Source organism: Oncorhynchus kisutch, linkage group LG1 (genome assembly GCF_002021735.2).
Source record: "Oncorhynchus kisutch isolate 150728-3 linkage group LG1, Okis_V2, whole genome shotgun sequence".
NCBI lineage: Eukaryota > Metazoa > Chordata > Actinopteri > Salmoniformes > Salmonidae > Oncorhynchus > Oncorhynchus kisutch.
The window spans coordinates 11,737,790-11,754,149 of NC_034174.2; the positions used below are offsets into that span (position 1 = coordinate 11,737,790).

The 16,360-nt window shown below is 43.4% G+C and overlaps 1 protein-coding gene across 1 annotated transcript; it reads right to left on the reverse strand.

The window, feature by feature from the left end:
- Nucleotides 1–3,081: 3,081 nt before the first annotated feature.
- LOC109899614 (adenosine receptor A1) lies at nucleotides 3,082–15,016 on the reverse strand. Its single transcript, XM_020495011.2, has 3 exons — nucleotides 13,906–15,016; nucleotides 6,423–6,717; nucleotides 3,082–5,045 (listed from the first exon to the last, which is right to left on the reverse strand). Exons 1-3 carry the CDS (start codon nucleotides 14,244–14,246, stop codon nucleotides 4,662–4,664), a joined length of 1,020 nt encoding a protein of 339 aa, XP_020350600.1. The 5' UTR covers nucleotides 14,247–15,016; the 3' UTR covers nucleotides 3,082–4,661.
- Between the last annotated feature and the right edge of the window lie 1,344 nt (nucleotides 15,017–16,360).

Sequence of the window (16,360 nt, forward strand, 5' to 3'; positions counted from 1 at the left end):
ACCGGACCTATTTTTTTCTCTCCATATCCCCAGATTTCAACCGCAAGCTCTGGACATTTACACCTAGATCTCGCAGCTGCTATCCATGTGACTATTGGCTTACGTCGATCCCGGAGCAAACATAAATTATTCCGGAGCTAGCCAGCTGAAGAGTTCCATCATCCACTCCTGGGCTACAATCACCTATATGGACCCATTTTACTGCGGATGCGGAGCCCCACCGGGCCTTCACAACTGGACAACTGATGTTATCTGCCCGAGGGAGTTATCCAACTGGCCCCTCCGTTGCGACGTTACCTGAATGCTAATCTGCAGCCCGCTAATCGTTAGCTGTCTTATCGGCTGCTATCTGAATAGGTCTATCGGACAATTTTCTTGGGTCACTATAACTATATCTATTTTGCCAATTGGATTGATCCCCTCTACCAGAAGGAACCCCACTAATCTACTGACGGAAACGCACGAAGTGGCTAAAAACAGACCTCCATTCTATGCTAGCTTGCTACCGATGGCCCGGCTAGCTGTCTGAATCGCAGAGACCCCAACCAAACTCACTACTCACTGGACCCTTATGATCACTCGACTAAGCATGCCACTCCTTAATGTCAATATGCCTTGTCCATTGCTGTTCTGGTTAGTGTTTATTGGCTTATTTCACTGCAGAGCCTCTAGCCCTGCTCATTATACCTTATACAACCTTTCAGTTCCACCACCCACACATGCAATGGCATCACCTGGTTTCAATTATATTTCTAGAGACAATATCTCTCTCATCATCACTCAATACCTGGGTTTACCTCCACTGTATTCACATCCTACCATACCTTTGTCTGTACATTATACCTTGAAGCTATTTAATCGCCCCCAGATACCTCCTTTTACTCTCTGTTCCAGATGACCAATTCTCATAGCTTTTAGCCGTACCCTTATCCTACTCCTCCTCTATTTCTCTGCTGATGTAGAGCTGAATCCAGGTCCTGCAGTGCCTAGTTCCACTCCTATTCCCCAGGTGTTCTCTTTTGATGACTTCTGTAACCGTAACAGCCTTGGTTTCATGCATGTTAACATTAGAAGCCTCCTCCCTAAGTTTGTTTTATTCACTGCTTTAGCACACTCTGCCAACCCAGATGTTCTAGCCGTGTCTGAATCCTGGCTTAGGAAGACCACCAACAATTCTGAAATATTTATCCCTATCTACAACATTTTCAGACAAGATAGAACGGCCAAAGGGGGCGGTGTTGCAATCTACTGCAAAGATAGCCTGCAGAGTTCTGTCCTACTATCCAGGTCTCTACCCAAACAATTTGAACTTCTACTTTTAAAAATCCACCTCTCTAAAAAGCAAGTCCCTAACCGTTGCCGCCTGACATAGACCACCCTCTGCCCCCAGCTGTGCTCTCGACTCCATATGTGAACTGATTGCCCCCCATCTATCTTCAGAGCTCGTGCTGCTAGGCGACCTAAACTGGAACATGATTAACACCCCAGCAATCCTACAATCTAAGCTTGATGCCCTCAATTTCACACAAATTATCAATGAACCTACCAGGTACCACCCCAAAGCCGTAAACACGGGTACCCTCATAGATATCATCCTAACCAACTTGCCCTCTAAATACACCTCTGATAGTGATCTCATCCCGTCAGTAGAGGATGCCTGCCTGCACCTAACCGCCTGTCCATCACTACTCTGGACAGCTCTGACTTAGAATATGTGGACAACTACAAATACCTAGGTGTCTGGTTAGACTGTAAGGTCTCCTTCCAGACTCACATCAAACATCTCCAATCCAAAGTTAAATCTAGAATTGGCTTCCTATTTCGCAACAAACCATTCTTCACTCATGCTGCCAAACATACCCTTGCAAAACTGACCATCCTACCAATCCTCGACTTCGGCGATGTCATTTAAAAAATAGCCTCCAATACCCTACTCAACAAATTGGATGCAGTCTATCACAGTGCCATCCATTTTGTCACCAAAGCCCCATATACTACCCACCACAGCGACCTGTACGCTCTCGTTGGCTGGCCCTCGCGTCATACTTGTCGCCAAATCCACTGGCTCCAGGTCATCTACAAGACCCTGCTAGGTAAAGTCCCCCCTTATCTCAGCTCGCTGGTCACCATAGCAGCAGCCACCTGTAGCACGCGCTCCATCAGGTATATCTCTCTGGTCACCCCCAAAACCAATTATTTCTTTGGCCTTCTTCCTCTTCTTACAGTTCTCTGCTGCCAATGACTGGAACGAACTACAAAAATCTCTGAAACTGGAAACACTTATCTCCCTCACTAGGTTTAAGCACCAGCTCTCAGAGCAGCTCACAGATTACTGCACCTGTACATAGCCCATCTATAATTTAGCCCAAACAACTACCTCTTTGCTCCTTTGCACACCATTATTTCTATCTCTACTTTGCACATTCTTCCACTGCAAATCTACCATTCCAGTGTTTTACTTGCTATATTGTATTTACTTCGCCACCATGGCCTTTTTGCCTTTACCTCCCTTATCTCACCTCATTTGCTCACATTGTATATAGACTTGTTTATACTGTATTATTAACTGTATGTTTGTTTTACTCCATGTGTAACTCTGTGTTTCTGTATGTGTCAAACTGCTTTAGCTTGGCCAGGTTGCAGTTGTACATGAGAACTTGTTCTCAACTTGCCTACCTGGTTAAATAATGGTGAAATAGCCTCCCGGGTGGTGCAGTGGTTAAGGGCGCTCTACTGTGCCATCAGAGACTCTGGGTTCGCACCCAGGCTCTGTCGTAACTGGCCGTGACCGGGAGGCTGTGGGGAGATGCACAATTGGCCTAGCATCATCTGGGTTAGGGAGGGCTTGGCTGGTAGGGATGTCCTTGTCTCATCGTGCACCAGCGACTCCTGTGGCGGGCCGGGCACAGTGTGCGCTTCCGGGTTGGATGCGCAACACAGCGTGGCTTGGTTGGGTTGTGTATCGGAGGACGATTGACTTTTAACCTTCGTCTCTCCCGAGCCCGTACGGGAGTTGTAGCGATGAGACAAGATAGTAGCTACTAAAACTGAAGTGAAATAGAAAAGTGAGTGCAGGCTAGATTAGAGAGAGAAGAGTTTATTTCCAAAACACTATATATCTGTTTTCAGAAATGTTGGTCTTTTATTGTTTAAATTACTTATGAAAGGGAGAGAGTTTTTTTCTCACTTTTTTCTCACTAATCACGGTTGAGACAAAAATATACACTTTTTTTGCAAAATGCTATATATCTGCCTCACTCTCAGAGAAATAAGTGGTACTGATAGGTTTTACACAGTCTAATGTAACTAATAACTACATTTTTAATAAAGAACTATACAAATTATACATCATTTTTATAATTCATACAGTAATATGAGATCTGTATGTAAAACATTTACATGAGATATTTTAATTATTTTGCAGATGCTCCAGAGTGATTTACAGTTAGTGCATTCATATTAAGCTAATTAGGCGAGACAACCACATGTCACAGTCAAATATACAGGATACAAACATTCCATTCCAGCTAAACAATGGATATATAGTGTTTTGAAAAAAACCACACCATTTAATTCACATCTAAAATCTATGAATTAAAAATCTGATGTTACACACACACACACACAAACACACACAGACACATGAAGGTACCCATAAGCAATCATTTCAGATGAAAAAACACAACTGTGAAAAATTGGTGGATATCGCATTTTTGGAAATGAATTGTTAATTTCAAAACAACCCTCACTTTGTCCTTCTGTCCAGAGCTGTATATGTATATAAAGTAGGCCTATATGGCTCGGCTTCTGACCCACAGTGCCCTGTGCTGCATAAGGTTATGGAATATAACATTTCAGTATCAGAGGAATGAGCTTTTTCTCTTCCTTATACAGAATGAGAGAGAGATTTAGCTTTGCGATCATGTGAGGTTGTCCGTATAGAAAGGCCATGTGTTTTTAGTTCAGTTCAAAGTTCACAGATGGAGAAGCCCTGCCCTCCAACCATCTGACACTGATACTGTAGTCATAGGGTGCATCTAAAGTGGCACCCTAATAGTGCACTACTTTTGACCAGAGACTATGTGGGTCATGTTTAAAAGTAGCGCAGTGTTCATTATGTGCTACTAATGAACACTTAGTGATTGAGTTCAAAAAGTTCCTATCGGTACCTTCTGGAAGCCCTTTGGCCCATATGACATGATTGTTCCCTAAGCCAATAGGAGATGGTTAGTCATTGTTAGTATTTCCGCCATTCCTTTTAATTCGGAATCCTAATCACCATGGTGACCTAATGACACCATTGTTCTGTTTAGTTGCATTGTCTTACGTCAGGTCAGATAATGTCATATAGGAGTGACGACATTCTGCTGCATTCTAGAATGAAGAGAGATCAGATAACCAATGGTGTCAGAACCTAGTCACCGGTGGATAATTCAGCCAATCCAGTCCACCTTGTGTGAGGTAACATTTCAACACTCAGTCTGTAACATTCCTTTCAAGAACACCCTCACTGTGTGGAGTCAAACTGAGGTTAGGGTCCCTCCCACCACCTCCACATCTTTCTCTAACCAGCAGGCAAATCAACATAGAAACCGCTCTCATGTACATCCGTCTGAACTAATAATCCAGTGTCTTCACATCCCGACCTCTTCATCACCAGATCAGACGTCATCGTCGTCATCATTCGCCCTCAGCCTCCTCTCCACTCCACTCTGGCCCCTCTGACTTCCTCTCTGGGGCAGCTTGCCCACCGGGTCCCTACACAGCACATACTGCTCCCAGATCTTACGGAACGCATTCCGGAATTTCTTGATGCGGAATGCGTAGACGATTGGGTTGACAGCAGAGTTGCCGTGCGTGAGCAGGATGGCGATGTAGATAAGGAATATGGGCTTTTTACAGTCCGGACAGAACAGCGTGATACAGTTGAGGATGTGTAGAGGAAGCCAGCTGATGGCAAACAGGAAGAGGACCAGGGCCAGGGACTTGGCTAGTTTAAGTTCCTTCCCATAGTAACGGCTTGGGTCCGTGTGGCTCGCCGTCACCTGGGATAGGAGGGAGGAGAGGAAGGCGATTTAGACTTCAGATTCAGAGGTTGGTCTTTTGGAAAACCTTAGAGCATTATACATTTCTGTAATGCATTCTTACAAGTTAACCAATGTTATCTCTGGTAAAAAACTAAGTTATTCTATTCCATTGTATTGTATTCGAAGTGTGTTTCATTTACACAGCAGTGTGTCCTGGGTGGAGTGAGTTGCCACTTGATTTAAAAACCTGTAATTTCAGCCGACAATCAGCACCTCTGCTCAATAATGTCTGTCTATGCTGTCAGCCCTGAGGGGGATAACCTGTTCTGTTACCTTTCTGGTGTGTGCCACAGGACTGCTGATTTCTACATCAAATGTAAACTCCTCCACTTCCTTCACCTCCCTCCACCACCCTCTAATGCCCCCCACCTCCCTCCACCACCCTCTAATGCCCTCCACCTCCCTCTACCTCCCTCCACCTCCCTCTAATGCCCTCCACCTCCCTCTACCTCCCTCCACCTCGCCCTAATGCCCGCCACCTCCCTCTAATGCCCTCCATCTCCCTTTAATGGCCTCCACCTCCCTCTACCTCCCTCCACCTCACTCTAATGCCCTCCACCTCCTTCTACCTCCCTCCCTCTACCTCCCTCCAAGTCCCTCCACCTCCCTCTAATGCCCTCCACCCCCCTCTACCTCCCTCCACCTCCCTCTAATGCCCTCCACCTCCCTCTACCTCCCTCTAATGCCCTCCACCTCCCTCTAATGCCCTCCACCTCCCTCTAATGCTCTCCACCTCCTTCTACCTCCCTCCACCTCCCTCTTCCTCCCTCCACCTCCCTCTAATGCCCTCCACCTCCCTCTAATGCCCTCCACCTCCTTCTACCTCCCACTACCTCCCTCCACCTCCCTCTAATGCCCTCCACCTCCCTCTAATGCCCTCCATCTCCTTCTACCTCCCTCCACCTCCCTCTACCTCCTTCTATCTCCCTCCCTCTACCTCCCTCCAAGTCCCTCCACCTCCCTCTAATGCCCTCAACCTCCTTCTACCTCTCTGCTATGCTTATCAAACACACTCAAACACACACATTCTGTCCTATTCATCATACTCTAGTCTAGTCTAGACAAGTGACCTTCATAGTGACCTTCATCCTGGTCCCAGGTCTGTTTGTGCTGTCTTTTCAACTCCTTTAGTTAATGCCATGTGACAATGACCCTAGGAGTTGTCAAGATCGAACAAACAGATCTGGGACCAGGCTATGCTCCTTGTCAAGCTGCCAGTGGATCATCTGATTCTATAGTCTGGTTAAACCAGACTGGACGTTGCCGTCACCATTGTTTTAACTTAATGAGCGTCATCTTTAACAAGGCTATTTATTGTAGATGGTAGACAGTCACCTTCTTGTTGAGCTGCCGGTGTATCATGTAAAAGATCTCAGCATAGATGAGCAGCATGAGGATGAGGGGCGGCAGCACCCAGCCGAAGAAGTTGAAATAAACCATGTAGTCCATGCTGATGACGGTCTCAAACTGACACGTCACTAAGAGGTCAGGGGTCACCAGGGATCCGTTGTCACGGAGACGCTGCAGGTTGTTCCAGCCCAGCATGGGCGTCAAGCCGACCACGATGGCAACCATCCAACACACCACCACCGCCGTACCCGCGCGCCGCGGAGTCACCACGCGCTTGTAGCTATGGAGACGGGAGACAAAAAATGGGTGAGGTGTTAGTGTATACTGACCGATGGAGACGGGAGACAAAAAATGGTTGAGGTGTTAGTGTATACTGTACCTCTTTTAGTTCCCATTTTTTAAATATTTTAGTTCCCATTTACATTCTATTTTAGTTCCCATTTACATTCTACTTTAGTTCCCATTTACATTCTATTTTAGTTCCCATTTACATTCTATTTTAGTTCCCATTTACATTCTATTTTAGTTCCCATTTACATTCTATTTTAGTTCCCATTTACATTCTATTTTAGTTCCCATTTACATTCTATTTTAGTTCCCATTTACATTCTATTTTAGTTCCCATTTACATTCTATTTTAGTTTCCATTTACATTCAATTTTAGTTTCCATTTACATTCTATTTTAGTTCCCATTTACATTCTATTTTAGTTCCCATTTACATTCTATTTTAGTTCCCATTACATCATTTTTTACATCATTTACATGATCTGTGTAGATCTACATGTAAACCATCTGTCTAATGCTGTCTGGTCCAAACGAGTATGCCATTGTTGCCGCCCGTACCATTGAATGCAAGGCAAGCCAAGTACCCTTTGACCTCCCTTGATAAAAAATAAAAAAAGTATACAAATTTGCCAATCAGCATTGAGCTAAACTAAGTGAGCTCAACTGTGATTGGTCCTAGCGCAGCAAAAAAAGTGTAAAGGGAAGCCAGCTTGGATTTTGGCATCACTCCTATCAAATCGCATTAACATCATACGTTATCGATAGAAACAACTTAAACTGTTGCATCTCCTTGTGTTGTCCTCCGGTGGCTAGCTAGCTAAAATGGACAATTTCCTAAATTAGCCATGGATGTGCTTGTGCTTTTTGCATGGATGTGCTTGTGCTACTTGTGCTTTTTGATCCACACCCCACTGCTGGATATGAGAGTATATCCAACAAGCTCCAAATCTTGGCTGACTGACTAATGTTCCGAGAAAAGAATCACTGCGATTGGCTTGTGTCCACCGTGTTCTGCAATCCATGGTACAGTATGTCAGTACCTCACTAGACTGTCTACAACTCCATCAAACTTCTGAATTACATCCAAGTTTATGATTCAAATCTGGGATTCTTTCCTCCTTTTGAAGGTCATCGCTGAGTCACGATACAAGAGGAATGAACTGATGTGCTCTGCTCACACACCAGAGCAGAGGAAGCATTGCTGTTAGACATATATATATATTTGGTTAGTGTGAGTTTGCTGAACGAGTTGCTTCTCTGAGGTGTGAAAGTACAACACACACACCCTCAGACAACAAGTAAATAATCTCAAGACAAACCTACATATACCCACACATCTTTAACACACACTGACAGAAACACATACTCCTTTGCTGTCTCTTTGCCAACCCTACTGACTCTCTCTACACATTCTCTCCCCTTCCAGTCTCTTTCCCTCTCTCTGTCGCTGTCTCTTTGCCAACCCTACTGACTCTCTCTACACATTCTCTCCCCTTCCAGTCTCTTTCCCTCTCTCTGTCGCTGTCTCTTTGCCAACCCTACTGACTCTCTCTACACATTCTCTCCCCTTCCAGTCTCTGTCTCTGTCTCTTTGCCAACCCTACTGACTCTCTCTACACATTCTCTCCCCTTCCAGTCTCTGTCTCTGTCTCTTTACCAACCCTACTGACTCTCTCTACACATTCTCTCCCCTTCCAGTCTCTTTCCCTCTCTCTGTCTCTTTGCCAACCCTACTGACTCTCTCTACACATTCTCTCCCCTTCCAGTCTCTTTCCCTCTCTCTCTGTCTCTGTCTCTTTGCCAACCCTACTGACTCTCTCTACACATTCTCTCCCCTTCCAGTCTCTTTCCCTCTCTCTGTCTCTTTGCCAACCCTACTGACTCTCTCTACACATTCTCTCCCCTTCCAGTCTCTGTCTCTGTCTCTGTCTCTTTACCAACCCTACTGACTCTCTCTACACATTCTCTCCCCTTCCAGTCTCTTTCCCTCTCTCTGTCTCTGTCTCTTTCTCTCTCACACATTCTCTCTCTCTCTCTCTCTCTCTCTCTCTCACACACACACACACATTCTCTCTCGCTCCCTCTCTCTCGCTCTCTCTCTCACACACACACATTCTCTCTCACTCCCTCTCCCTCTCTTTCACACATTTGCTCTCTCTCTCACACATTCTCCCTCTCTCTCACACATTCTCTCTCTCTCTCTCTCTGTCTCTGTCTCTTTCTCTCTCACACATTCTCTCTCTCTCTCTCTCACACACACACACATTCTCTCTCGCTCCCTCTCTCTCGCTCTCTCTCTCACACACACACATTCTCTCTCGCTCCCTCTCCCTCTCTCTCACACATTCTCCCTCTCTCTCACACATTCTCCCTCTCTCTCACACATACTCTCTCTCTCTCACACATACTCTCTCTCTCTCACACATACTCTCTCTCACGTACTCTCCCTCCCTCTTGCTTTTTCTTTCTCTCTCTCTCACACACACACACACACAGTGGGTGGTGTGATGCCTCCACTTCTGAGGATAAATGGTCTCACAGGAAGCTGGAAGGAGAACCCACTGAGTAATCTGCCACAGGGCTGCCAGGATATAAAACACTCGCTGCCACTCAATGTCACACACACACAGACACAAACATAGACACATACGCAAGCGCACACACATACAGTATGTGCGTATTCACACGCACACACACACCAGTCTCATAATGTCACTGAGGACACACACACACATTCACAGACCATCAATCTCCTAAGAAGCAGTCGGTCAATGAGTGCTTAGGCTATCTTCCTTAAGTGCGTATAAATGATCCAGTAGACGTTGCTTCTGGAATAGCTCTTCAATAATTCCTTTCATTGATCTGTACGTTTAATGTTTCCCTGTTCATTCATATGCAGGGAAATGTTTACGGCAACCTTTGTTGACTAAATGGTCCCTTTCACTATCAACTCCTCTAATAAATGAGGAGTGGCCCAAATGGCACCCTATTCCCCATTATAATTGACTACTTTTGACCAGGACCCATAAGGAATAGGATGACATTTGGAATGCATCCTATGTTAAATTCAGAGTCCCGGGCAGTGTGGCAGCCTGAGACATGACATGTTCAGATCAGCCAACCAACCACAATAATCACATTGATCAATTATGCGTTCAATGGCAAATTAACTGTAGCTTCCTTTTACAGACATGCTTTGCAAATCATGTTTTTTGTTGTGGTTGTAAAGGATCTCAAATGCAGCCAGGTTATTGGTGATGTTATAAAAGATCATCTATACTGACTATATACCAATATACTGATGTACTTGCCTGATCTATAATGCATCCCACTCAGCACCAACGTCTGTTCAACGGCTAGTTTTGATTTACATTTGGTTGAGTTGTCAACTAACGTGAATTCAACGTGAAATCAACAACAAATGTCACCATGTCATTGGATTTAGGTTCAAATGTATATGAAATGCCCTTACGTTGATTACTTTTTTCAAATCTAATCATTTCCCCACATTGATTCAACATGCACATAGATTTTTTTGGTTTGAAATTACGTGCAAACAACGTTGATTTAACCTTTTTTTTGCCCCGTGGGGATGAATGGGTAACTTATACCAATGTTTCTGGCACGAGACAGTTCGTTAAGTATTCTCGAGTGAACAAGAATGCCAGTGTGTGTGGTATGTTTTTTCTATATCATATCCCTATAATATCTTTATAATTTCTCTATCATATCTCTATCATGTCTATCATATCTTTATCATATCTCTATCATATCTATCATTTCTCTATCATTTACCTATCATATCTCTATCATATCTCTATCATATATATATCATATCAATAATTTTTCTATCATTTCTCTATCATATCTCTGTCATATCTCTATCATATATATAGATCATATCGCTATCATATCTATCATATCTCTATCATATATATATCATATATATTTTTTTAATATCATTTCTCTATCATATCTCTATCATATCTATCATTTCTCTATCATTTCTCTATCATATCTATCATTTCTCTATCATTTCTCTATCATATCTATCATTTCTCTATCATTTCTCTATCATATCTCTAAACCTCTCATATTTCTCCAAACACATTGATTGAACCTACCCTACAAGATGTGTAAATCTATATTTTCTGTGTATTTTCTTTACTACTGGTTATTTGGTCATCACCCCTGCTACTGTCTGAGATGAATGCTCAGTGCTCTGTAAAAATGTAGCTTGTCAAAACAATCTTATGTTGATTGCACCGTCTGATTTATTGCTCGTTCAAGTGAGCAAGGCATTCCATTTAATCTCCCCCCGAACCTGGAAAAACAACTAAGAAAATAACTTTTCCCCAAATTCTCCTCTATTGAATCTTCCTCAATATTCAGTCAAACTCAAATCAAATTATCTTGGCCAGGTCGCAGTTGTAAATGAGAACTTGTTCTCAACTTGCCTACCTGGTTAAATAAAGGTGAAATAAAAAACCTTCTTAAACCTATCAAACTAAGCCACTGAGGCTATTGAGATCTGAACATTCCGACTTACTAACACCTACATGTAGCCTAAGAGATAATTAAACATGGAACGTGTCGTGATAATTTAATGAATTTCTTATTTTGTCTGACTGTTACTTCTACACATGTAAGCTATTGGACATGTGTGAGCAACCTGGACTCGGGTAGAAGTAACAATAGTACATGTACATCCGGGACACTCCCATTAGTATGATATGTTTGGTACAGTGCATTAGGATTGTATTCAGACCCTTTGACTTTTTCCACATTTTGTTACGTTACAGCCTTATTATAACATTGATTCAATCGGTTTTTCCCCCTCATCAATCTACACACAATACCCCATAATGACATCACAATACCCCATAATGACATCACAATACCCCATAATGACATCACACTACCCCATAATGACATCCCAATACCCCATAATGACATGACATGCACATTTATTAAAGACAAAAAACTGAAATTATACATCTACATAAGTATTCAGACCCTTTATTCAGTACTTTGTTGAAGCACCTTTAGCAGCGATTACAGCCTTGAGTCTTCTTGGGTATGACGCTACAAGCTTGGCACATCTGTATTTGGGGTGTTTCTCCCATTCTTCTCTGTAGATCCACTCAAGCTCTGTCAGGTTGGATGGGGAGCGTCGCTGCACAGCTATTTCCAGGTCTCCCCAGAGATGTTAAATCGGGTTCAAGGCCAGGCTCTGGCTGGGTTACTCAAGGACATTCAGAGACTTGTCCCGAAGCCACTCCTGCATTGTCTTGGTTGTGTGCTTAGGGTTGTTGTCCTGTTGTCCGTGCTTCTACACCTGCATTGCTTGCTGTTTGGGGTTTTAGGCTGGGTTTCTGTACAGCACTTTGAGATATCAGCTGATGTACGAAGGGCTATATAAATAAATTTGATTTGATTTGATTTGGAAGGTGAACCTTCGCCCCAGTCTGAGCACCCTGGAGCAGGTTTTCATCAAGGATCTCTCTGTACTTTGCTCTGTTCATCTTTCCCTCGATGCTGACTAATCTCCCAGTCCCTGCCGCTGAAAAACATCTTCACAGCATGATGCTGCCACCACCATGCTTCACCAAAGGGATGGTGCCACATTTCCTCCCGATGTGACACTTGGCATTCAGGCCAAAGAGTTCAATCTTGAGTTCCTCAGACAAGATAATCTTGTTTCTCATGGTCTGAAAGTCTTTAGGTGCCTTTTGGAAAACTCCAAGCAGGCTGTCATGTGCCTTTTTACTGAGCAATGGTCCATCTGGCCACTCTACCATAAAAGCCTAATTGGTGGAGTGCTGCAGAGATAGTTGTCCTTCTGGAAGGTTCTTCCATCTCCACAGACAAACTCTGGAGCTCTGCCAGAGTGACCATCACGTTCTTGGATTTTTGCTCTGACATGCACTGTCAACTGTGGGACCTTATATAGAACAGGTGTGTGCCTTTCCAAATCATGTCTAATCAATTAAATTTACCACAGGTGGACTCCAATCAAGTTGTATACAAACATCTCAAGGATGATCACTGAAAACAGGATGCACCTGAGCACAATTTCGAGTCTGATAGCAAAGGGTCTAAATACTTATTACTAAAAACTGTTTTCGCTTTGTCATTATGGGGTATTGTGATGTCATTATGGGGTATTGTGATGTCATTATGGTGTATTGTGATGTCATTATGGGGTATTGTGTGTAGATTGATGAGAAAAACATTTATGTAATCCATTTAAGAATAAGGCTGTAATGTAACAAAATGTGGAAAAAGGGAAGGGGTCTGAAAACTTTCCGAATGAACTGTATATATTTATTTGTGGATTATCCATTTCTTATGATGTGTTACGAATTAATATTATATTTTACAAATTTTAAAAACTATAATATGTTACGAATTCCAATTATTGTGGCTAACGTTAGCTAGGTGGCTAGCGCTAGGCTATGGTTTAAGGTTATGGTTAAGGTTTGGATTAGGAGTTAGGATAAAGTGTTAAGGTTAGGGGAACGGTTAGCTAACATGCAAAATAGCTCAAAAGTAGTAAGTAGTTGCAAAGTTGCTAATTAGGAAAAATGCTAAAGTTTCCCGTGATGAGATTTGAACCCGCAACCTGAAGGTTGCTAGACGTTCACGTTATATGCTTCCCCATTCACCCCAACTAACCACCCATAAGTAACCTTTTGTATTGTGTAACCATACCAAACTTAACATACAGTATAATACTAACTTGAGTGTCCTGTATTTACGTTTACTATGTTGCGCCTAGTCTATGACTAGGTGGTCAACACACATCTCACCTTGACTATGATGAACATGGACTTGACCTCAACTGAGACTGGCTATGTATTGAACATAACAATGTCTGTATGGTCTGTCTGTGGGTGAAGTATCTCTGTGTTAGTATCTCTTTCAGAGAGCTGACTGTACCTGTCTGGCAAAACGGTCAATAGGCTGTTTTGTTTAAGCTATAATAAATAGGCTGAATAGCCTATTCAGGGAATCAGGCAACAAAATAGCAAAATAACAAAATATCTCAGATGCCATTGCCAACAAACAAACGAGACAGATGTTAAACCCGGTGACCTTGGAAAACGAAAGCTTTCAAACAGAGGCAAAAAGAAAAGCACAATATAAAGGCTATCCCTTTTCTTTCTCTCATTTTTTACCTCATGGGTATTTTGACTCTCAGGTAACGGTCAATAGCGATGGCCAGCAGGGCGAGGATGGAACTCTGCGTGAGCACCAGCACGGTGCATGCGACCAGCAGGCAGCTGTAGAAGTGCGTTTTGAGCCCGATGCTGATGGTGATGGCCAACGGGATGACCAAAGCCCCCACCGCAATATCCGCCAAAGCCAGAGACACTATGAAACAGAAGGTGGTGTCCCGCAGAGAACGGTTTATCCGTACCGCCCAGACCACCATCACGTTCCCGATCACAGAGGACACGGCGATAATCACCTCCATCCCGATGTAGAGGGCTTGGGCAGGCGGCAGACCAGACGGCATCCTGTCGGTAGCCTGGCGGCCCGGTTGTCTGGTTCTGTTAGTACTTTAGAAAGACAGGATGGAGAAGTTCTAGTATTCCTTTATGGAATTCGGGGAGCCACTGGAACTCTTGTTTACGCATGGCGTTCTGTCTTATTCGATCCGTCCTAGGAGGATATTGCCCTAGATATCATTGCACTAAGGTTGTGCAGTCCTTTTGGATACTGCTTTACTGAGCATAATATGGACTTTGTTTTGGACACATCATGCGTCCTGTGGTGTCAGTGAAAGTCGGTTACCTTGGTGAACCACTCCCTAAAAATGAGGAAGAACAATTTGTCCAGTAAGGAGGTCCTTGTCCACAGTTTCCCAATTCAGCTCGCATCACCACTAGTCGTCATCATTAGTCAGAGTAGAAAGTTGAAAAATAAAATATCTGAGACTGGTGTCATCAACGGTTAAAGCTGTCAGGGAATGAAAATAATAACGGTAACGCATTGCCCGAACTATTAATCAGCTTAAATATGACCCATTCTCCTCTCATTCAATTGTGATTTCAGCTTCTGTTCACATGCAAGCTTTCGCGTAAAATCCAGTCTTCTTTGCCAAAACGTTTGTTTGGTAGAATGGTTTTCAAAATAGGAAAATAATCAAATGAACCGAACTGTCCCGAACTCATTGACGGTGCGCTCAGCTCCAATACAATAGGCGATCTGGTTATTAGCAGCGAGTGTATTCTCTGCTCGGCTCTCTCTGCATACTACTTTATGTGAAGTCACATGCGCCGGCGGACCTCTGTGCTCACCAATCCGAATGGACAAAAGAGGGGGGTGGGTGTTGGTGCCGCTTGGTGCCGGCCATCTAGAGAGATGGAGAAAATATTCAATTCGATCATGGCCTAGCATATGGTTTATTTACTGGATGCCCTTGCAATTCATATTGTCAAGGTCATGGTAGTGTATAAGACCATTTGGTGTGATTGAGAAATGCTCCTTATTTTTATGCTAGAAGGCTACAAGAGGCGAAATATAATGGCACACAATGTTAATAAAGAATACATAATAAGGGACATTGTCATTAGTTCCCCATACTCTTCGATGTTGCGTACTGTTACAGTATGTCTCATGGGTTTCATAACCACATCTGTCTTTATAGAGGGCTTGGTTGTATAGCAACAAAACCAGCAACAAAACCTACGCATGCGCAACTATGGGGCAAGACAGACCGGGTTGGCTTAGATTGTTGACAGTATGTAATCTATATATCTCCAAAATTGATTGAAAACATAAATACATTTACACAATGAGCACTTGTTGTCTATCAAATACATTGTTGCAGTTGTTGGTTATAGCATTTTTTTTTTCATATATTTTTCATATTAGCATTCATTAGAAATCAACCAAAACAAGATATAGTATCAAGAACAAGATTTAACTACATTAAACAAGTCACTTACCATTCCCTACAAGTTTCTTGTCATTGTTGGTAGCTACCTGGCCATCCAGAATCATAACAACTCATGGACTTCTGCCCCTTTGAAGTGTGTGCATCGTTTTCGTGACTTTAACCCATCTACACTACATGAATTAAAGTATGTGGACACCTGCTCGTCGAACATCTCATTCCAAAACACAATGGGCCTTAATATGGAGTTCGTCCCCCCATTGCTGCTATAACAGCCTCCACTCTTCTGGGAAGGCTTTCCACTAGATGTTAGAACATTGCTGCTATAACAGCCTCCACTCTTCTGGGAAGGCTTTCCACTAGATGCTGGAACATTGCTGCTATAACAGCCTCCACTCTTCTGGGAAGGCTTTCCACTAGATGTTAGAACAATACTGCTATAACAGCCTCCACTCTTCTGGGAAGGCTTTCCACTAGATGTTAGAACATTGCTGCTATAACAGCCTCCAGTCTTCTGGGAAGGCTTTCCACTAGATGTTGGAACATTACAGCGGGGACTTGCTAGTGTGAGGTTGGGCACTGATGTTGGGCGATTAGGCCTGACTCGGAGTCGGCGTTCCAATTCATCCCAAAGGTGTTCGATGGAGTTAAGGTCAGGGCTCTGTGCAGGCCTGTCAAGTTCTTCCACACAGATCTCAACAAACCATTTCTGTATGGACCTCGCTTTGTGC